Source organism: Megalobrama amblycephala, linkage group LG12, assembly GCF_018812025.1.
Source record: "Megalobrama amblycephala isolate DHTTF-2021 linkage group LG12, ASM1881202v1, whole genome shotgun sequence".
Classification (NCBI taxonomy): domain Eukaryota; kingdom Metazoa; phylum Chordata; class Actinopteri; order Cypriniformes; family Xenocyprididae; genus Megalobrama; species Megalobrama amblycephala.
This window is the reverse complement of record NC_063055.1, coordinates 4,862,501-4,884,833: the sequence shown is the minus strand read 5'-3', so window position 1 is coordinate 4,884,833 and position 22,333 is coordinate 4,862,501. Positions and strand designations below refer to the sequence as shown.

General features: G+C 36.7%; 1 protein-coding gene across 3 annotated transcripts; it reads right to left on the bottom strand.

The window, feature by feature from the left end:
- Positions 1–121: 121 nt before the first annotated feature.
- On the bottom strand, positions 122–21,297 carry septin5a (septin 5a). 3 transcript variants are annotated; one of them, XM_048208711.1, is made up of 13 exons: positions 21,121–21,263; positions 20,927–20,937; positions 10,668–10,976; positions 9,296–9,386; positions 9,124–9,210; positions 8,446–8,569; positions 7,303–7,437; positions 5,502–5,619; positions 5,201–5,302; positions 3,864–3,960; positions 3,596–3,731; positions 3,319–3,421; positions 122–777 (listed from the first exon to the last, which is right to left on the bottom strand). In XM_048208711.1, exons 3-13 carry the CDS (start codon positions 10,740–10,742, stop codon positions 715–717), a joined length of 1,131 nt encoding a protein of 376 aa, XP_048064668.1. In that variant the 5' UTR covers positions 10,743–10,976; positions 20,927–20,937; positions 21,121–21,263; the 3' UTR covers positions 122–714. The 3 variants fall into 3 exon arrangements, with proteins under 3 accessions (XP_048064668.1, XP_048064669.1, XP_048064670.1); XM_048208712.1 differs by lacking the exon at positions 10,668–10,976 and having other exon boundaries at positions 21,121–21,297; XM_048208713.1 differs by lacking the exon at positions 10,668–10,976 and having other exon boundaries at positions 20,927–20,930; positions 21,121–21,247.
- Positions 21,298–22,333: the final 1,036 nt, after the last annotated feature.

The window sequence follows — 22,333 nt, the reverse complement described above, 5'->3', positions numbered from 1 at the left end:
GTATTCAAACAATAAAAAAATTATATTTAACTCGTCTTACCTACCTTCTGACATCACGACTGAACAGATACCAATCAATCATATGAATATGAAACTAGCAAACAAACACAATGACAACTCATAAATTATTCACATTTATTAGCAAGCTTTACATAAACAATTGACATAATAATATAAATTATTAAATTATTAAAGGCCATTAACACTGATAATAATGGAATAGATTTTATTCCGATTATTATTGTTATAAAACGAGCAACAAACAGCATTCTGAGCATGTTTATGGAGCTGTATGTTCACATTCACTATAAAAACCAAACCTGCCATTGAACCCAACAGATTCAAAGCAAAACGACGTCACTCTCTCTCTCCAAACACACACATACATGTCAATAAACCCCTGCACTGTCAGAAAACAACTTATACACGCATTCGTCTCGCTAAGCCAATAAAAAAAAAGTCAATATAAATTAGAAACCTTTAGAAGTTAATTTAAGTTAATAGTACACTGGTTTATGTACGCTTCTCATTAACACACGATGAATCACATGACAGCTGCACCATATTTGATCCAGGCAGACAGAAGCACCGAGCAGATGAACAGAGCAGATCTGATGATCAGACCTCTAGATATGATATTTGTACAGTATCATTTAAACGCATTCACATCTGAGGGGTGCAGTGAGGGTTGTAGTGTGTGTGTGTCAGACAGCATCACTGGTCTTTCTCGTGCATCTGTTGTTGCATCTTTTCCAGCATCTCCTGCATTCTCTTCAGCTGCACAAAAAAAAACATATTCAGGTCAATGTCATTCTAACTTTCTTGTAGTTTACACTGGTGAAAAAACTAAAATGCACTATAGCAATATTAGCATGCTTTTTTATTAGCCTCATTGGTCTGATTAGAAACATATAAGCGTTTTTTTTTTCCCCATTTCAAACACTAAACTAATTTTTAATGTTATAAAGCTTGATTTCACATAAAGCAGCACTCAAAAGTTTTTTAATTAATACTTTTATTCAGCAAGGATGCATTAAAGCATGGTTTCCACAAACATATGAACTGTTTTCAACTTTGATAAAAATTGTAATAAATGTTTCTTGAGCAGCAAATCAGCATATTAGAATGAATTCTGAAGGATCATGTGACACTGAAGACTGGAGTAAGGATGCTGAAAATTTGTCATCACAGGAATAAATTAAAATATAAAATATATTTATTTTAAATATCTCACAATATTACTGTTTTTACTGTCTTTGATCAAATAAATGCAGTCTTGGTGAGCAGAAGAGACTTCTATCAAAAACATAAAAAAATCTGACCAGCCCCAAACTTTTGAAAGGCAGTGTAATTTTAAGATTTCACTTCTCTAGTTGTGTGCTTAATTTTGTAGCATGGCTACTTTACAATAAAGTGTTTTTCCTCATTTGAAAAATATGAAGAAAATTTGAGAAAAAAAAGTCTACACTGAAACATAAATATGAAAAACCTACAAAAAAGTATAGAATTTTAATACTGGCCATAATAAACACAATAATTATTGGCAATTAAATCACCCAGAATATCTATAACAATACATTCCTATGCAAATGTCTCTAAAGAATCCAGCACACGTCCTAAAAACTATGGATTTATATCACAAACTATAGCACACACTTCAGTGATGCTTTAAAGATGACCCTTTTTCAAGGTCTTGATTTAGTTTTTGGGCTCTCAAAACAAAAGTTTTTACGCTTGAATGTTCGAAAAACATTATTTTTCACATATTCTCCATTGTTCCAGTTCCTCTCTTTCCAGTCTGTCAGTAACACTCTGTTTAGTTCCTGTCTCTGTGAAGCCCCTCCTTCTGAAAAGCACAGTGTGCTCTGATTGGTCGGCTGGATCAGTGTGTTGTGATTGGTCAACCGCTTCCAGCATGTTTGGGAGATGCCACGCCCCTTACCATAACCGCAAGTTTCAACACACTACTAACTAACTCAACCAGTCCCGCCCCTTTTTTGTGTATTTAAGTATTTAAATGAGGGGTAACACTTTACTTGAAGGGGTGTGCATAAGACTGACATGACACCTTCATAATCTTGACATGACACGTGTCATGAATATGAAGGAGGTTTCATGCATGTTTATGACAACTGTCATTAAGTGTCATTCGCTCAATTATGTCATTTTTAATGCAAAGATGACATTGTTTGAGATGTCTTTGTTACGACAACTTGACATAAACCAATACATCATAACCTGTCATAAACATGACATAGCAGATTAATTATCAAACTTAAAAAACTACTTAGCTTTATGGGTTAACATTACATTACATTATTTTGGTAACACTTCAGTATAGGGAACACATATATAAACGATTAACTATGACTTTTCCCTCAATAAACTCTTAATTTACTGCTTATTATAGTTAATTGTTAGGTTTAGGTATTGGGTAGGATTAAGAATGTAGAATAAGGTCATGCAGAATAAGGCATTAATATGTGCTTTATAAGTACTAATAAACAGCCAATATTTTAGCCATATGAATGCTAATAGTAATAAGCAACTAGTTAAAAGACTCTAAAATAAAGTGTTACCATTATTTTATAACAGTGTCATCTTTTTTAAGAAATTTGAAATTGTCTATTATCTGACCTTCTGTTGGAGGAAACTTAAAAAAAAAAACATGAAATGAAAAATAGTCATGACGCTGTTATAAAATTATTTGTCAGAGTTTTGTCACTTAATGACATTTTAATGACAAGTTCAATTTGTACCACTGTACTTGAGCTCAAGATACATATTCATGACACTATTATAATGGCCTCATGTCAAAACCAACCACATGACAGTTTAATGTAATGTTAACCCATAAAGCTAAATGATGTCAAGTTGTCATGACAAAGACACTGACAGGTTACGATGTATTGGTTTATGTCAAGTTGTCATAACTCGGACATCTCAAACAATGTCATCTTTGCATTAAAAATGACATAACTGAGCGAATGACACTTAATGACAGTTGTCATAAACATTCATAAAACCTCCTTCATATTCATGACACGTGTCATGTCAAGATTATGAAGGTGTCATGTCAGTCTTATGCACACCCCTTCAAGTAAAGTGTTACCAAATGAGGAATACTGGGACATGTTCGTTCCCGGAAGAAAACTCAAGACTACAATGGAGGCGTTTCAGGGAGTTCAGAAACAGTGATATGAGGGACTTTGTGCTTTGTAGCTCTGCAGAGCTTTTTCATGCTCAAACAGCAACAGTACACACTAAAGAAAGATGAACATGTAAAAAAGCACAATATCAGTGATGATCATTTTATACCTCTTCATCCTTCATCTTGATGAGTCTCTCCGTCTCTACGTCTGGTGTTGGCAGAGGCAGGATGGGTAGCGGACTGTCTGTACGGTTATCCTGAGCAAGTTTACTGAAACACACACACACAAACATGACTCATATGAACTACATCTAGGCTGGAAAGTAAAACAACCCCTGAAGGGTAAAAACAAAGCTGTGTGTTTTTCTTCAATATACGATCGGGTCGTTTCAATGAAACAAAATGCAATATATTTCCATCAATCACTCTGTGAATGTCACACACCTGGTCATCTCCTGGATGCATTGGGCTCTGTAGTTTTCGTAGTGCACGTCACACGTCACGTCTTTCAGGTCGTGCATGTGAGAGCGAATCAGCATGTTCCTCAGTTTCACAAAGTCACAGTGAGACTGATTCTCCACTGAAGAAGAAATGAAACAGAGTTGCTTAGTAACGATGAGTAGCATTAAAGTACTGTATGTAAAACCGAACTGCATGCTTGCAATCTATTTGCAAAGTATTCATATCTACGCTTGTGTATAAGAATACCGACCTTCCACGATACCCCAGGGGTAAAGACGACCTCTGACCCTCTGACCTCTGGCCTCCACCACTGTATTACTGCCAATGACAGCAAACGGAGTGCACTCCTACAGCACACACACAAACACATCACGACACATAAATCATTCAATATTCTTTACCAGGTATAGTTTTATACTAGAAACAATACATCTTGCTTTAACATGCTATTTGCATTATACGTTATCTTCTGCATCTATCTGTCATTTCTACTGCAGTCACTACCAAATCATCTTCTGGGTAAGTTAAAGGGTTAGCTCACCCAAAAATGAAAATGATGTCATTAATGACTCACCCTCATGTCGTTCCAAACCCGTAAGACCTTCGTTCATCTTCAGAACACAGTTTAAGATATTTTAGATTTAGTCCGAGAGCTTTCTGTCCCTCCATCGAAAATGTATGTACGGTGTACTGTCCATGTCCAGAAAGGTAATAAAAACATCATCAAAGTAGTCCATGTGACATCAGTGGGTCAGTTACGAAAATACATTTTGGTCCAAAAATAACAAAAACTACGACTTTATTCAGCATTGTCTTCTCTTCTGGAATCCTTTCCATTGAATTGATTCCATTGAATTGATTCCATTGAATCCTTTCATCTGTTGGCGTTGGTAATGCACTTTTATGTCGCCGTGGTTGTTTTTGGCGATTAGGACATCCGCGACATGCCCACTTACGCACCATTTTAAAAAATATAGCAATACCAAAATACAAACAATGTAGAATAGCTTGAATACAGCGTGCGTCTCCCTCAGACTGTAAACGAAGCTCGGGCGCACCGGATAACACGTCAGCAGCGTCACTGCGGAGTCGTGAACCACACTCCGGAGCAGAAGGGGGCGGTAATGCACCAATAAGCTGGATGCCAACCGCCATAAAACAGGAAAGAAGAAGCGGAGTCGTGAACTCGGATTGACAACAGACCCGGAAGAGAATACAATGCTGAATAAAGTCGTAGTTTTTGTTATTTTTGGACCAAAATGTATTTTAGATGCTTCAACAAATTCTAACTAACCCACTGATGTCACATGGACTACTTTGATGATGTTTTTATTACCTTTCTGGACATGGACAGTGCACCGTACATACATTTTCAATGGAGGGACAGAAAGCTCTCGGACTAAATCTAAAATATCTTAAACTGTGTTCCAAAGATGAACGGAGGTCTTACGGGTTTGGAACGACATGAGGGTGAGTCATTAATGACATCATTTTCATTTTTGGGTGAACTAACCCTTTAAGTATAAACTTTAACATAAATTAAATAATACATATTACACATAAACAGATATATATAGAGCTTCAGACCTTCAGCTCTTTGTCCATCTGTTTGAACTCCTCCTCTTCATCAGAGTCACACTCAGGAAACTGATACACTTTAATCCCGAAGCGCTCGATCTCGTCTCGCACCTGCAGGAAAACACATGAAACGCATCTTGTGTTGTCATTCACACCTCGATTCAAATATGCAGTTAACAACTAGCTTGAATCGAATGCGTTTGGTCTAGTATAAAATAACTAGATTCCATCAGGAGCACCAACACTAAAATAATCCGATTTACTGTCAACTGACTTTCAGAGGACATCAGATCAGATAGTGTCCACTCACCCTGTCCTTAAGTTTTTTGACCTCATTAGGCGTGAGACAGTCGGCTTTAGAGATCAGAGGAATGATGTTCACTTTCTCATGTAGAGCCTTCATGAACTCCACGTCCACCGGCCGCAAACTAAACACAAAAAGAGACGATGAGTTTAAGTAGCTGATGCATATGATATCCATATGCATCATATGCATTTATTTGACCACCACCCCAAATCTATCTATATTTTTATGAACTTTTATTATGATAACCTCCAGTAAAAGTAATATTACTTGAGTAAAAGTACAAAAGTAATTGATTTTTAATGTACTTAAAAAAATGAAAATTATCCCATGATTTACTCACCCTCAAGCCATCCTATGTGTATATGACTATCTTCTTTCAGATGAACACAATCTAAGTTATATTAAAATATATCCTGACTCTTCTAAGCTTTATAATGGTAGTGTATGGTGCTCCTGATTCTGAAGCCCAAAAATTGCATCCTTCCATAATAAAAAGATATCCACACAACTCAAGTGGTTTAATAAATGCCTCTGAAGCAAAAGTGATAGGTTTTTGTAAGAAAAATATCCATATTTAAATCTTTATAAACTAAAATAACTAGCAGACGGACTACACAAATCGACTTACGTCAAAAAAGTAATCTCTGATCTGACGCATGATGTATTGACGAACGTGGAAGCAAAACACCGGTCATGAATTTTAAGTCTAAAATGAGAATTTTTAAAGAGAAATGTCGGAGGATTTCGATATAAGAGAAGAGGAGCTTGAGTTCGTTGCCCAGCCCTGTTTGTTTGAACAGTGAGAGACGAAGCTTACGCTACATCCTACGTTGCATCTGAAGTTACTCTTTTGTCGCAGGTCGACTTGCATAGGCTTTCTGCCGGAAGCTAGTTATTTTAGTTTATAAAGATTTAAATGTGGATATTTTTCTTACAAAAACACATCGCTTCACTTCAGAAGGCCTTTATTAACCCATTGGAGTCGTATGGATTACTTTTCTGAAGAATGGATGTGCTTTTTTGGCTTCAAAATCTCACCCCCCATTCACTACCATTATAAAGCTTGGAGGACTAAGGATATTTTTTATTTTTTTGTCTGAAAGAAGATCTAGAAACACCTAGGATGGCTTGAGGGTGAGTAAATCATGGGATAATTCTCATTTTTGGGTGCACTAACCCTTAAAAGTAAAAAGCAGTGATCGACGAACCATGTTCATTATTTATTCTAGCCATTACTAGTCATAACTTATAAATTCTACTTATTATACACTTTTAGTTTACAAATTATTGACTAAATATGATTTTCATTTGCAACAATCAATAGTAAAATTTGGCATTAGTAACATACTTTTCACGTTCATTTTGACCAGAATTGAAAAATGTACTGAAGTACAGTAGAATATTTTGTTACTGTCCAACACTGTTGAATACCGTATCATTTTTAATTAGAAGTCTTATTTCATTTGAGACCACCATCATGAACAAGTCAAAAATATTTTTATCTCACTCAAGATTTAAATGAAATATGAACTCTTAAACTTCTATTAACAATATTAGCTAATATTGTAAGGACCTAATTTGAATTACTGATGTTTTGCTTTGATCTGGAGTAGTAAGTGTACATAGGTTTGCACTCAAAGTTTACAAACAAATGCTAACGAATGCCAATAATATACGTTACATATGGGCACAATGGACCATTGTCCCTAAACACACACATGTATTATTATGCAAATGTAATGCAAAGATGATGCATGTGAACTTGACCCATATAAGACAGGCCCAGACTCAGTGTGTTTTGTACCCGTGTCCAAACGGCGGTATGAAGTAGAGGCAGCAGTGAACTCTGTTGTCTAGTATGTTCTTTCTGTTCAGTCCGCTCTCGTCTCTGAAATACTGCTCAAACTGCTGGTCGATGTAGTCTGTGATGGGCTTCCAACTGCAGACACACAGATAAACACACACTCTTCAGAATATCAGGGCTGAACACAATAACAGATTAAGGCAGAGATTCACTTTTTTTTTTTTTGTTAACCGAAGCCCTATGACCTAAAATATTTACTTGAAGTTCCCCCTGAGTTTTTAAGATGATATTTCAGCACATTCACATGTTCACGATTCTCTGGTGCCGGTTAAAGTCAGCATGAAACAGAAATTGTGATTGTCTTTTCTTCCCTATTGTGATGTATATCAGAGTGAAATGGCTTCTCGAATGAGAAAAAAATGTAGGGCAGAACTTGATTTTGTTCGTGAGGAATTGATTGGATGGTTGTGGTTTGCTATTGGTGGATCTCATGTGAGTGACAGGTTGCCCCGCCCTTGAGCCAGTAAACATCATCAGAGAAGAGAAAAGATGTTACTGCAAGTTATTTTGATTAAGGATTACGAGGGCACATGAATTAAAAAAATAATGATGTGCATGGATAAATCATTTATAATAAACACTGAAATATTCCATAAAAAAAACTTAATTGTCATAAAAAAATTATGAATTTTGATTTCATGGTGACTTTAATAATCACATGACATGCAGGTAAACAAAAACAAAAAACATTTTTTTCTTTAGTATGGGTTTTATTTTGAATGGTTTTATTTTTAAATAATTTATTATTTATTATTATTTTTCATTTATTTTAAATTTATTAATTAATTTAATAATTATTTAAAAATGTATTTTAATTTAATTTTATTTTACTTTATTTATTTTCAGCATTTATTTTAATTTTTTATGATTTATCTTTGCATCAACTCAAACCCCTAGCTGTTCCCTCATAAACTCGAGTTTGGGAAACCTTGATCTTAGACACTCAAGGCTGTAATATATTTTGAATATAGACATGACTAAAAGACTTTTTGCTTTCATAAAATGCTGTATTGAGCAATCAGCATCCAAGAACTATCTGTTTTTGTAATTGTCATGGGATGCTGGGAACAGCTGAATTCTCACCATTCATTATTATTGACCGCGTCTCCAAACCCCGGCGTGTCCACAATAGTGAGTTTGAGTTTGACTCCTTTCTCCTCAATGTCCACCGTGTGTTTGGTGATCTCAACCGTCTGATTGATACGCTCTGTTAAAGGAAACACACGATGTAGCATTCAAACTGTGTAAGAGATATAGGCTACACAATGTAAAGTTTGGGGTCGGTAAGATTTTTTGAAAGTCTCTTCTGCTCACCAAGGCTGCATTTATTCGATCAAAAATCCAATAAATTCAGTAATATTGTTAAATATTATTACAATTTCAAAATAACTGTTTTCTATGTGAATATATTTTAAAATGTAATTTATTCCTGTGATGCAAAGCTGAATTTTCAGCATCATTACTCCAGTGTTTAGTGTCACATGATCCTTCAGAAATCATTCTAATATGCTGATTTGCAGCTCGAGAAACATTTCTGATTATTATCAATGCTGAAAACAGTTTAATATTTGTGTTTCATGAATAAAAAGTGCATAAGAACAGCATTTCTTTGAAATATAAATGTCTTTACTGTCACTTTTGATCAACTGAATGTATTCTTGCTGAATAAAAGTACTAATTTCCTGACCTGAAACTTTTAAACAGTAGTATGTATTATATAAACAATATTTTGGCATCCTGTTCCTTTAAGAGAATTCTTACCTTCTGCATTTAGTAATTTCCTGTCTTTATAGAGATCTGTGAGGAAGAGGCTGTTAACTAGAGTAGACTTGCCCAAACCAGATTCACCTAAACACACACACAATGCTCTTGTTATTGACAAAGATGAGCATGAAGTCAGTGTCACATGCTATAGTGATGATCTCAGACATACCTGCCACCATCAGAGTGAAGTCAAAGCCCTTCTTCACAGACTTCCTGTGGACCTGATTAGGAAGCGTAGCAAAGCCGACATACTGCTTGTCCTGAAAGAAAAAGTCAAAAATGAACATTCTGTATAATTTCTCCATTTTTTTTTTATGGAGGAAAGAAAGTTATACAGATTTTGAATAATTATTTTGGGTGAACTGTCCCTTTAAGACCAAACTTCTGTGAATCGTCAGACCGGCACAAAAATAGCCGAGCGTGAAAAGCCCAGTAGTGTCGAGACTCCTGCAGGTCTACCAACTGTGCCGGAAACTCCTCAGCAGTCATAACGGCTCAAACAGACACTGAGGACAGTAATATTACTGACGGTTATGCACTGAATGAAAGAAAATTCGCTATTAAACCCGACAGCAGAACCAGCTCAGTGTCCAGGCCAAACCGAGTGATCATACACACACACACACACAGAGAAGCCATATTTACATAAGCTGAAAAGGCCTTTTTAACACACTCAAACTTGGGCCAAACACAACTCGTCTGACTGCCAGAGCATCTCACAGCCCGTCATGCGTGTTTCCGCAGTCCATCATCCTAGAAAAGAGAAACCCTGCCGCATCTCACTCCACATGCACAGTGTGTGTGAGAGAAGAGGGAAAAGATATGTGTGTGGAATTCAATTATATATAGAAACAAGGAAGATTTTTACATTTTCTGAAGCAAAAGTCAGAGGTTTGTTCAAATCTTTAACTTTAAGAATAAGCAAACACAACTAACGCAAACAAAATGTTCATAATATCATACATGCACTGCAAAAAAAAAATATTTTCTTACTTCGTATATTTGTCTTGTTTTCCAGCACAAATATCTAAACATTCTTTAAATAAAAATTACATATTAAGATATTAAGTTTTGTTTTCTGAAAAAAATTGATCAAAATTAAGTGAATTTATGCTTAAAAAAAATCTCTCAATGGGGTCAGAAAAATAAACTTGATTCAAAAATGAAAACAAGATTATTTTTCTGACCCCATGGGCATATATTTTTATTTATTTTAACCATAAACTCACTTAATTCTGAATAGTTTTCAGTAAACAAGACTTAATATCTTGTCATTTTGCTTCTCAAGAAAATGTATCTTCATTTAAGAATGTTTAAATATTTGTACTGTAAAAAAATTAGACAAAAATAATAAGTAAGAAAATCCAATTACAATTACACTTATAAAAAAACTAAATGGAAGCATATTTATTTGCATATGTATGTGTGTGTGTGTATATATATATATATATATATATATATATATATATATATATATATATATATATATATATATATATATATATATATATATATATGTGTACAAGACATAAACACCGAACCTTCTGTCGGGTAGTTCTGGTTCGGGGACACAGAAGTTTCTCCACCAGTTTTTCCTGCAGCATCATGGTGTCCATCCTGAACCAGACGCCTCAGAAATGTCCGTCTTTAAATCTGCGTGACCTCTCTCTCTCTCTCTCTCTCTCTCTCTCTCTCTCTCTCTCTGACTCTCAGTTTATCACTCTCTGCTTCTATAAACCCTCTCGGCTTTCCTTTTCCTTGATTTCTGTCTGTCTCTTGCCCATGGCACATCCCAGCACGCCGTGTTCAGACAGGCAGGCAGAGGAATCCCCACATGACTGAATGAAAGACTGACAAAAGAAGGTAGTGAGTGAGAGAGAGTGAGCAAGAGAAACGAAAAGACGTAAAGGAAAAAAAAACATGGAAGCAATTTTAGACAGGAAAGGGGGGCGGCTGAAAACGGGAATAAAAACACTCATTCATTTAGTCGTTCATTCCTCCCCCACTTTTTTTTTTCCACAGACGGCTCTGAGGTGTAGGGATTTCTGTGTGTGTGTGTGTGAGTGAGTGAGAGTGAGAGAGGGAGCAAGACACATTTAGTAAGATGGCAGCCACACCCTTCCCAACAGACCTTGCCAGACTGGCGCACACACAGCTTTTCTACAGACTACAGCACAGCAGAGTAACCTTTACTGTAGCATTTTTTTTTTAAATGCTATGAGGATGCATATTTTTGCCTGTACATAACATATATACTGTTTAAAAGTTTTTTTAATGAAATGAATACTTTTATACAGCAGGGATGCATTAAATTGATCGAAAGTGACAATAAAGACGTTTATAATGTTATTTCTGTTTTTAAAAATTGAAACAGCACAACTGTTTTTAATATTGATAAAAATCAGAAATGCAGCAAATCAGCATATTAGAATGATTTCTGAAGAAAATTTAATACTGCAGACTGGAGTAATGATGCTTAAAATTCAGCTTTGATCACAGGAATACACATTATATATATACACACTGCACTGATGAGGCATAACATTATGACCACCTTCCTAATACTTCTTCCCATAGTGCATCCTGGTGTCATGTGTTCCCCAGGTAAGCAACGCACATGCACCCGGCCATGCACGTGATTCTTCCATTGCTCTGTGGTCCAGTTCTGATGCTCATGTGTCCACTGTTGGCTCTTTCGGCGGTGGACAGGGGTCAGCATGGGCACCGACTGGTCTGCGTCTATGCAGCTCCATACGCAACAAACTGATGCACTGTGTATTCTGACACCTTTCTATCAGAACCAGCATTAACTTTTTGAGCAATTTGAGCTACAGTAGCTCGTCTGTTGGATCGAACCACACGGGCCAGCCTTCGCTCCCCACGTGCATCAATGAGCCTTGGCCGCCCATGACCCTGTCGCACGGTTCGGTGCATACAGTCAGACGACGAATACAGTCAGTCACAGGCGACAGAAGGGGGCGCGTGCGGTAATGCAACACTGTTTGCTAACCACCACAAGAAGAAGAGATGATCTATGCACCAACCCAAAACAAGAAAGGTGAGTTCAGATGGCGCACAAGAGCTTGCTAAGTAGCCTATACACTGAGTTTAGACACGCTCCTGCCGCTCCACAAACTTGGAGAAACCATAAAGTTCTGCTTCCTGTTTGTTTTCTTTATTTTACAAAAGCACAATGTTCTGTTTTTATTTTGAGTGTACAGTTTCTTTACAGTTTTGAATGATGTCTTACTCTTATCTGTATTTTAAGTTGATTCTGCTGTTATAAATAATGACACAAAATCATTTGGCATTGTGCTGATTTGTGTCGTGGAAGTCTCATTTCTACAGACCAGTGATGTATGTCCTGGAAACATGTTTGGCAATTTATTTATTACAACACACAAAACATTAATCAAACCAAAACAGTTGTTGCACAGCACAGCATTGTTCAATATATCAATTAACAAATCAACAATTCCTTAATGTTTTATTTTAAACAATCAGGAATCTGGGGATTTGTTGCTTGTTGTACTGAACTTGTATCGAACTGTGACCCCAAAACTGAGGTATGCACCAAAGCATAATTTCCCCCCTAATATACATATAGAAAACAGGAAATTATAATAAAAGGCCTGTTGGACCAGCTGCTTTCCGGGAAGATTCAGTGAATATGTGTGATTGAATTAGATTTTTATATTTTCTTTAAAGTTTTGGGGGGTAGTTTAGATCACTAACCCTAATGTGAGCAATAGCAATAGTGATATCTGATCAAGCACCACTAATAAATATCTTTATATTAAGCATGATTCGCTCTATTATAGGGTTGGTGGGGGTATTGGTCATGCATATAGATGATCAGTGTACTGGTGGGGGGCGGGGGGTCCAAAGGGGATCTTTTGAATAGAGCACAACAGATGTCCTTGAGTGATACAATAGCCCTGGTTCCCCCACCCTACAGAGAACAACACCCTCTCACTGTCCAGCTGCCATCCCTGAGTGCCACCTGGAACACCCCTGACCAGACCCAGTCCAATACCTCTATTGTTTTTAACCAGTTTTGTTTGAGGAACTCTAATACGATCAGTGTATTAAAATGGAGGAAACAGCTTTTATTTAACCCTCTGGTGATGCTCGTGTGGTGATAAAAAATGACTGTTTTTTTTTATTTCAATGAAAATGAACATACTATATTTTAGTTTGATAATATTTAGGGGATTTTATGGTACTAAATTATATTTATGGAATACTTATGATCCATTTATTACCTGTTAATCACTTCTTGAGCATAGACCTGAAAATGAACATTTTCAACTTAAACTGTCGTAAATCTAGAATGCAGACTTAAGTTTGTTCTCTTTTTAAGAAGACACTTGGTAGATTATTGCTGAAGTTAGAAAACTGAAGCAAAAAAAGTTATTAAAGTTTAAATTAAAGGTGCCATCGAATGAAAAATTGAATTTACCCTTGGCATAGTTGAATAAAAAGAGTTCAGTACATGGAAATGACATACAGTGAGTCTCAAACACCATTGTTTCCTCCTTCTTATGTAAATCTCATTTGTTTAAAAGACCTCAGAAGAACAGGCGAATCTCAACATAACACCGATATGTACGACCCCAATATTTGCATATGCCAGCCCATGTTCAAGGCATTAGACAAGGGCAGCCAGTATTAACGTCTGGATCTGTGCACAGCTGAATCATCAGACTAGGTAAGCAAGCAAGGACAATAGCGAAAAATGGCAGATGGAGCAATAATAACTGATATGATCCATGATCCATGATATTTTTAGTGATATTTTTAAATTGTCTTTCTAAATGTTTCGTTAGCATGTTGCTAATGTACTGTTAAATGTGGTTAAAGTTACCATCGTTTCTTACTGTATTCATGGAGACAAGAGCCATCGCTATTTTAATTTTTAAACACTTGTAGTCTGTATAATTCATAAACACAACTTCATTCTTTATAAATCTCTCCAACAGTGTGTAATGTTAGCTTTAGCCACGGAGCACTATCAAACTCATTCAGAATCAAATGTAAACATCCAAATAAATACTATACTCACAGGAATCCATGCATGCATGCAGCACGAATGACGAACACTTTGTAAAGATCCATTTCGAGGGTTATATTAGCTGTGTGAACTTTGTTTATGCTGGTTAAGGCAGTCGAGAGCTCGGGGACGGGGGGCGGGAGATTTAAAGGGGCACCGCACTGAATCGGTGCATATATAATTATGGCTCAAAATAGGCAGTTAAAAAAATTAATAAAAAAAAATCTATGGGGTATTTTGAGCTGAAACTTCACAGACACGTTCAGGGGACACCTTAGACTTATATTACATCTTGTTAAAACTGGTTCTAGGGCACCTTTAACTATTATGAAAAATGCATTAAAATAATATTTTTACATTTTATTTGAAATATATGAAATGAAAAATATAAAAGCATGTTTTACTCTAATACTGTGATTAAATCAAAGCCATAAATCTAAACAAGTTGTGTTCCAAATTTGAGATTTATATCTGAAAAATTGAGCTTTCAGTAAGAGTTTGTTTGCGCGCAGTACCAAATGTTTCCACAAGATGAAATTAGTCTCCCATTTGTTTCCAATGTGGTCATTTTTGATCAGTATAAGTGTGACTATTTTTTCAGGACCACTTAACATTTTCGAATCACGTCCATGATTTGTGTGTGTGTGTGTTCACATAGCAAGTGTCAAAACATTTACAAAGTTTTGTACCATTCTGATGAAGTAAAATTTTCTAAAAAACCAAAACGTTAAATCTTTCGGTCAAAAATGACCGAACAGCACCAGAGGGTCAACATTGCTGCTTACTAAGGAGCCGTTCACAAAGAACACATTTTCCATTTCACTGCACTATATTTCCATTGTTTATATTGTCCATTGTGCATGCTCAAGTTAAAATAAGCTTTAAACTTTAAAGAAATGCATCTCTAGACCTTGCACTTTTTTCGTTCCACTGACCTGCGACTTGTGTTTTTAACAGCAAAAACGCATTCTGTGTGAACTAGCCCTAAGTCAACCATTACTGAAGACCATGTGCACAAAACCATTCAGAACACCCAACCTGATCTCACGGAAAAATGTAACTGTTACATGAGGTGGCATTTTCTTAGGAATTCATTCGATGTGAATCGTACAAAAATGTATGATTTTTTAAAAGAAACTCATTATGAAGGACCACCCCTAACCCCGCCCCTAAACTTACCCATCACTAGGGTTTAAATAGATCATATGAAAACATACGAGTTAGATTGTACGAATCCATACGAATTAGCTACAAATTAAGCAAAATGAAAATTAGTTACGAATTGCTGTGATATTGTGTTGGAACACCTTAGCAACTGCACACAAACCCTGGTCACCAAGCAAACCTTAGCAGCCTACTATCAGTTTCAACCAGAAAACTCTAGCAACACATTAAAAACAACTCAGAACACCTTAGCAAATGAATGAGAACACCCTAGCAACCACCCAGAACACCCCATAGCAAACACACAGATAGGCATTCAGAATACTTTAGCAATCGCATAGCAATGCCCTGGCAACCCTTGCTGTGCACATTAAAAATTCTAATTCTATTTTCAAAGATGCTCATGTCAGACAGATTGCCTGCCCGAGTAACTGCAAAGCAACACCCTGGCAACCACCCATAATACCCTAGCAACCACAAATCAAAGCATTAAAATGCTTTAGAATATCTTAATTGCAATGCAATGCACTCAAAACACTTTAACAACTGCATAGCAATGCCCTGGCAACCACCCAGAACACTTCAGCAATTACATAGTAACACACAGAAAGGCATACAGAAAACTTTAGCAACTGTATAGCAACGCCCTGGCAACATCCCAGAACACCCTAGCAATCGCATAGCAACTCACTAAAAACAGCCACAACTGCAGCAATAGCAAAGTTTACTGTAATTGCATAGAAATGCACACAAAGCCAATCAAAATACCTTACAACTGCATAGCGACACCCTGGCAATCACCCAGAACACCCTAGCAACCACATAACAATGCACAGAAAAGTATTCAGAACACTTTTACAACTGCATAGCAATGCCCTGGCAACCACCCAGCCCACCTTAGCAATTACATAGTAACACACAGGAAGGCATTTAGAACACTTTAGCAACTGCATAGCAACGCCCTGGCAACCACCCAGAACACCCTAGCAATCGCATAGCAACACACTAAAAAAACTGCAACTACATCAATAGTAAAGTTTACTGCAATTGCATAAATGCACACAAAGCCATTCAAAATACCTTAGCAACTGCATAGTGACACCCTGGCAACCCAGAATACCCTAGCAACCACGTGAACAATGCACAGAAAGGCATTCAGAACACTTTAGTAACTGCATAGCAATGCCCAGGCAACCACCCAGAACACTTCAGCAATTACATAGTAACACAAAGAAAGGCATTCGGAAGACTTTAGCAACTGCATAGCAACGCCCTGGCAACCACCCAAAACACCACAGCAACTGCATAGCAACACACTAAAAACAACCACAACTGCAGCAATAGTAATGTTTACAGCAATAGCATAGAAATGCACACAAAGCCATTCAAAATACCTTAGCAACTGCATAGCGACACCCTGGCAACCATCCAGAACACCCTAGCAATCACATAGCAACACCCTAAAAACTACTCCAACTGCAGCAATGGCAAAGTTTACTGCAATAGCATAGAAATGCACACAAAGCCATTCAAAATACCTTACCAACTGCATAGCGACACCCTGGCAACCATCCAGAACACCCTAACAACCAAATAACAACGCACAGATAGGCATTCAGAATACTTTATCAACTGTATAGCAACGCCCTGTCAACCCTGGTTAAGCACATTAACATTTCTAATTGTAATTTGAATAGAGACATCCTGCTCGTCTCAGACAGTGATTTCCTGCCTGCTGTTCAATGATATTTACCAGTGAGGTGGGACCGATGATGTCATCCTTCACTGTCATTTGAGCCGTCTCATGTTACACTGTGGGTTTGGAACATGCTGATGATGTCAAAATGATGGAAAGGGTGGAGAGTCATCTGAGGGAAGTGAAGTGAATGAACTCGTCTCTCTATCACTGTCTCTCTGCGCTGCTGTCATGAGCTCACTAAACATCCTCGGGGATCTACGGCAGCTGCACTGGGTCAAGTACAAATGGACCTGCAATGGTGTTCCCAGAGGGGGACTGTTTTCCTCTCGCTTTCAGACCATGTCAGCTTTTCTGGTTCACCAATTTGTTAGTAATATTGCAGGCATGTATTTAAATGGTTCAATGCACATGCACAGCATCCAGGGTCACTTACAGTACACTTATTACAGTGATGCTCAGAGGCACAGTGGTGATAGTTAGTTCACGGATTGTGCATTGTGGGGTTTAAACTGACCACAGCACCCAATGTGAATAATATTCAAGGAAAACTGCATTGCACATACACCATTCAAAAGTTTGGGGTCAAGAAGATTTTTATGTTTTAGAAACAAGTCTCTTCTGCTCACTATTATTTGATCAAAAATACAGTAAAACAGAAATATTGTGAGATATTATTAGAATTTAAAACAACTGTTTAATGTATTTTAAAATAATTTTTCCTGTGATGCAAAGCTGAATTTTCAGCATCATTACTCCAGTCAAAGTCCCTTTAAGACAAGTCATTTCACTCGGCAGCCATCTTTGAAACGTCTCTCGGACATGCAAGTGCAGCTCCTATCTCTTTGAATGAGGAAACATCAAATTCTCCAAAACTATTCGCCAAGCCTACAATTAAATTTCATATTTGAAATCACCAATGGAATCTGACAAGAACTTTATCATGAATTTTGTTTCCAAACGCTCAAATCATGACAAAAAACTGCATTTTTCAGTCCTAAGCACGTCTCAGAACACTGTTTCTATAGGAACCGGAGCTTTTAACGGCAGCCGCACTGATGCGATGACTTTACCAATCTGCGATTGGCTGTTTTATTTAGAAAGCGGGGCTTATTCATAGTAATACGAGTGCACCATCTTTCTGTATAAAGTCTTTGCTCCAGTCACATGATCCTTCAGAAATTATTCTAACTTGCTCAAGAAACATTTTTTTTAATTATTATTTTCAATGTTGAAAACAGTTGTGCTTCATATTTTTGTAAAAACTAAGAACGCCATTTACTTGAAATATAAATCTTTTGTAACATTATAAATGTCTTTACTGTCACTTTTGATCAATTTAATGCATCCTTGCTGAATAAAAGTAGTTATTTCTTTCCAAAAAAATTAAATTTTACTGACCCCAAACATTTGAATGGTAGTGTAGCTAGATGGACTCACATGTAAAGGAACAGTTTGACCAAATATAACATCTCTGACATTATTTACTCATCCTCATGTCATGACTTCTGTGGAACACAAAAGGAGAAATTCATGAAATTCAGAATGTCTGAGCTTTTGTTTTCCATGCAGCTAAAATTAGCTCCAAAAAGGACAATTTTGGCCAGTTTTAGAGCTACCTGCATTCATAGTAAATTCTAATGAATTCCATTAGGGTGAGTAAATGATGACTGAATTTAATTTTTGGCTTAATGTTTAGGTCATCATTAGTGAAATGGCACTTAATCCAAACAGAGGTGAACCAAAACTTGTGCTACATTACACACTACTTGAGCATGCACTGAACACACTGTCCTCTCTCAAACTGTTGATACTGAGATTGACGTTTCTTGCTGTGGCATTTGAACAACTGCGCAGGCCATTTGACTTCACGATCAAAAGAAAATTCAATTCTGCCATCTGTCACGCTGTATGCAGCTGTGCAGCTCACTGACAGCACACACTGCAGACATCTCATTCTATAGAAACACACACACACACACACACTTACACACTGTTTCATTTCAATGCAGTGACCTTTTCAGAGATAAATAAGACATGTCTGAAATGGCAGCCAGCCTTCCACACCATTAAGTTATTAAGCTTCAATGCAGAGAGAGAGAGAGATCTTGAAGCAGTGACAGAATGTGTGTGTGGGGGTGTTTGCAGTTGCGTTCTTCTTTTTGCGTAGGATGATGTGTTTTCTAGGAAATGCACATGTGTGTTCATGGGTCAAGTGCTGGAAGCTGTGTGAAATCGCTAACCATCTGAACAGCTTTGGTCCGTATAGTAAAATAGGAAGTTTACAGCAATCAATTATTGCTGTGTCATTTAACAGATGCTAAATTCAAGTGCACAATTCTCATGGAGATCTACTTGCTTTTATGTTTTTTCTGTTATTACTGCGGTGTTGTAATTCCATTCTGTATTTAAATATGCTTTGGCAAAACTATATTCCAAATGTCATGCCAAAAAAGTAACTTGAACTTGAGATCAAATCAGCAATTTGCAACCAGCAGCTTGTTACTTTCCTTCAAGCTTTACCACAAAAACATGTGCTAATATACTCTAAAAGTAGAAGAAGAAGAAAAAAAACAACAACAACTAATTTTAGCAGATATACACTACCATTTAGTCAGTAAGATTTTTAAAATGTGTTTGACAGAAGTCTCTTCTGCCCACCAAGGCTGCATTTATTTGATCAAAAATACAGTAAAAACAGTAAACTTATGAAATATTATTTATTATTTGAATATATTTTAAAATGTAATTTATTCCTGTGATCAAAGCTGAATTTTCAGCATCATTACTCCAGTCTTCTGTGTCACATGATCCTTCAGAAATCATTCTAATATGATGATTTGCTGCTCAAGAAACATTTCTGATTATTATCAATATTGCAAACAGTTAATATGTTTATGGAAACTGTTTGTTCAGGATTATTTGATGAACAGAAAGTTCAAAAGAACAGCATTTATTTAAAATCAAAATTCTGTAAGATTATAAATGTTTAACTTTTGATCAATTTAATGCATCCTTCCCGAATTAAACCAATTTATTTAAAAGAAAAACCCCAAACTTTTGAACGGCAGTGTGTGCATTTAAAATATACAGATTTTCTCTTCCTTGAAAATTGATCAGAAATATTGATGTCATATATTGGATATAGCACATGTCCAATAGCTTGATCTCCACCTGACACTAGCAATACTAAATAGCAAATTGGACTGTAACATGAAGTAAAGGCTAAAAAGAGTGGCAAGACCTTTACATCTTCCCATTCCAACTGTTTAAACATGTCAATCGACAACACACTTTATGGGTGAGGCTACAAGGTGAGAAACCACATTTAGATGCACATCACCAAAACATGCATAGTTTGAGAAGGAAACACTCTTTCACTCATATCACATGACACTACAAACATCTATTACACAGAGCTCAGGGTTCACACTTGCTCACCACCACTGCCTCTCACACACTCCAGCTCCTGTAACCATGACAACGCCTCCAGAGAGGAGCAGCACTATCATCCTCTATCAGAGCTCAAAATGACAGAAAACAGCCAGCAGATTTCCTTCAGGCTGATCAGGAGAGGAATGTATGACAGATGACACGAGACTGATGCCTTATTATCATCCTGAAGAAATAAAGTGCGTCAGTCGAGACTCGAGGGTGGGTGACACCGTCAGCAAAATCTGCTGAAACCATTTTAAACCTCGTAAACATGAGCGTGAATACACAAACATGCAACAAAATGTATAAAGCACTCTGTCAGATTGAGATTGAGGGTTCTGTTGCGTGGTTTCCACTTGTGTGGAAACGATTGCGGTTGGTAAACTGAATTCCCACGAGCTCTAAAAACTGAAGTAAAATTGCGCAATGTGGTAAAGTTGCTGCTTTCTCACCTCACTGTCCTCTGAATGAGAGCATCGGCGGCGTCAGCAGCAGCAGCAGCAGCAGCAGGTCGGATGAGGGAAGCAGGTGCGGGATGTAGGAGGGATGGAGACGCACAGGCAGGAAGAGAGGAATAGGCATCATTTCATCTACTCAAACACAGTAAAAAACAGAGTAAAAGCAGTGTGTGTGTCTGTGTCATTACCGGATTTCATCAGCCTGCTCTTATATCGGATGTTGGTGGTCATGTTTCAGGCTGTCGCGCTCCCCGCAGCTCTGCTGTGCTCGGCTTTCGTCCGTCTCACGCTCCTCAGTCCCGCTGGGAACCCCAGGCGTAGAGAGGGCGTGGCCATCGCGGACGAAACCACGCCCATCTAGACGTCATTCATAGAAACAGATTACAGAATACTACAGCGGTGCTTATATTTAAATTAAATCATTTTCTTTGTGACTTTAACTACTTAATTATGACACTAAAAATAGAGACACCCCGTGAATAAAAAAAAAAAAAACTAATATCACCATACTACCCCAGGTGACTGATTACGTTAAAAATTGCAAACATTTTTTGTATTAAAAGTTTTCTAAAATGTAATGTTTAAATATGCAAATGAGGCGTTATCTAATTAAGTATGCGCTAATTTGCATACATTTCTAGAACAAAAATCTGAATATTGGATGACGTCAGGTTCAAAGTTCTCTTTTAATTTTTTGGACATACTAAATTCAAAGGTTTTTACAGAGGGAATCTCTTTTTATCACTCCATAAATCAGAAAATACTATCAACAGCCAGAAAAAAAATATTTTCACCGTTTTTTGAATAAAATGTATAAAATCAGGCAAATTATATATCAATAAATCCCTCTGTAAAAACCTTCAGAATATAGATACGAATAAGCTGTAAAGTTTGGTGTAAATAAGTTCTGCTGAAGTGGAGATTTCTGACTCAGAGCAGGAAAAAAACTCATTTTGAGAAAACGGCCTTTAAAGATATTTACTGTAACTGAAATCTATAGATGCAAATAGACAAAGTGCTACAAAATATACACACTTAAGTGTATTTTGGATGTTTTCTTTCCACCAGTCTGAAAAAACACTATGAAAAGCCAAAGTGTAAAATCTAAAAACTGACAGGTTTTTGCCTGTAGTGTCTCCCCTTAACAACAAAAAGTGTCAAAGCTATGAAACTGTTTGTTGTTGAATGTAGAGTAACTTGATCTACTGCCTCTCTAGTGTGTATTACTGTATTTATATATCTACCTATTTCTTTTTTATTGTCTTCCATTTTCTTTAATGCTTTCATCCATTGTTGCTGTATTTAAATGTTCAAGAGACTTTTATGTCTGTATTATCTTATTTGTTTATAAGTCACTCAAAAAAAATGCACATTACTTTAACATGTAATTTTGAAATGATA

Bases quoted from the DNA above. Each gene is read 5' to 3' on its own strand.
- septin5a (XM_048208711.1), bottom strand. From the start codon at position 10,742: ATGGACACCATGATGCTGCAGGAAAAACTGGTGGAGAAACTTCTGTGT. The intron at 9,211-9,295 runs GTATGTCTGAGA...GTGTGTGTTTAG, and splicing joins CTTCACTCTGATGGTGGCAG to GTGAATCTGGTTTGGGCAAG. The intron at 5,620-7,302 runs GTACAAAACACA...TTTTGTGTTTAG, and splicing joins ATACCGCCGTTTGGACACGG to TTTGCGGCCGGTGGACGTGG.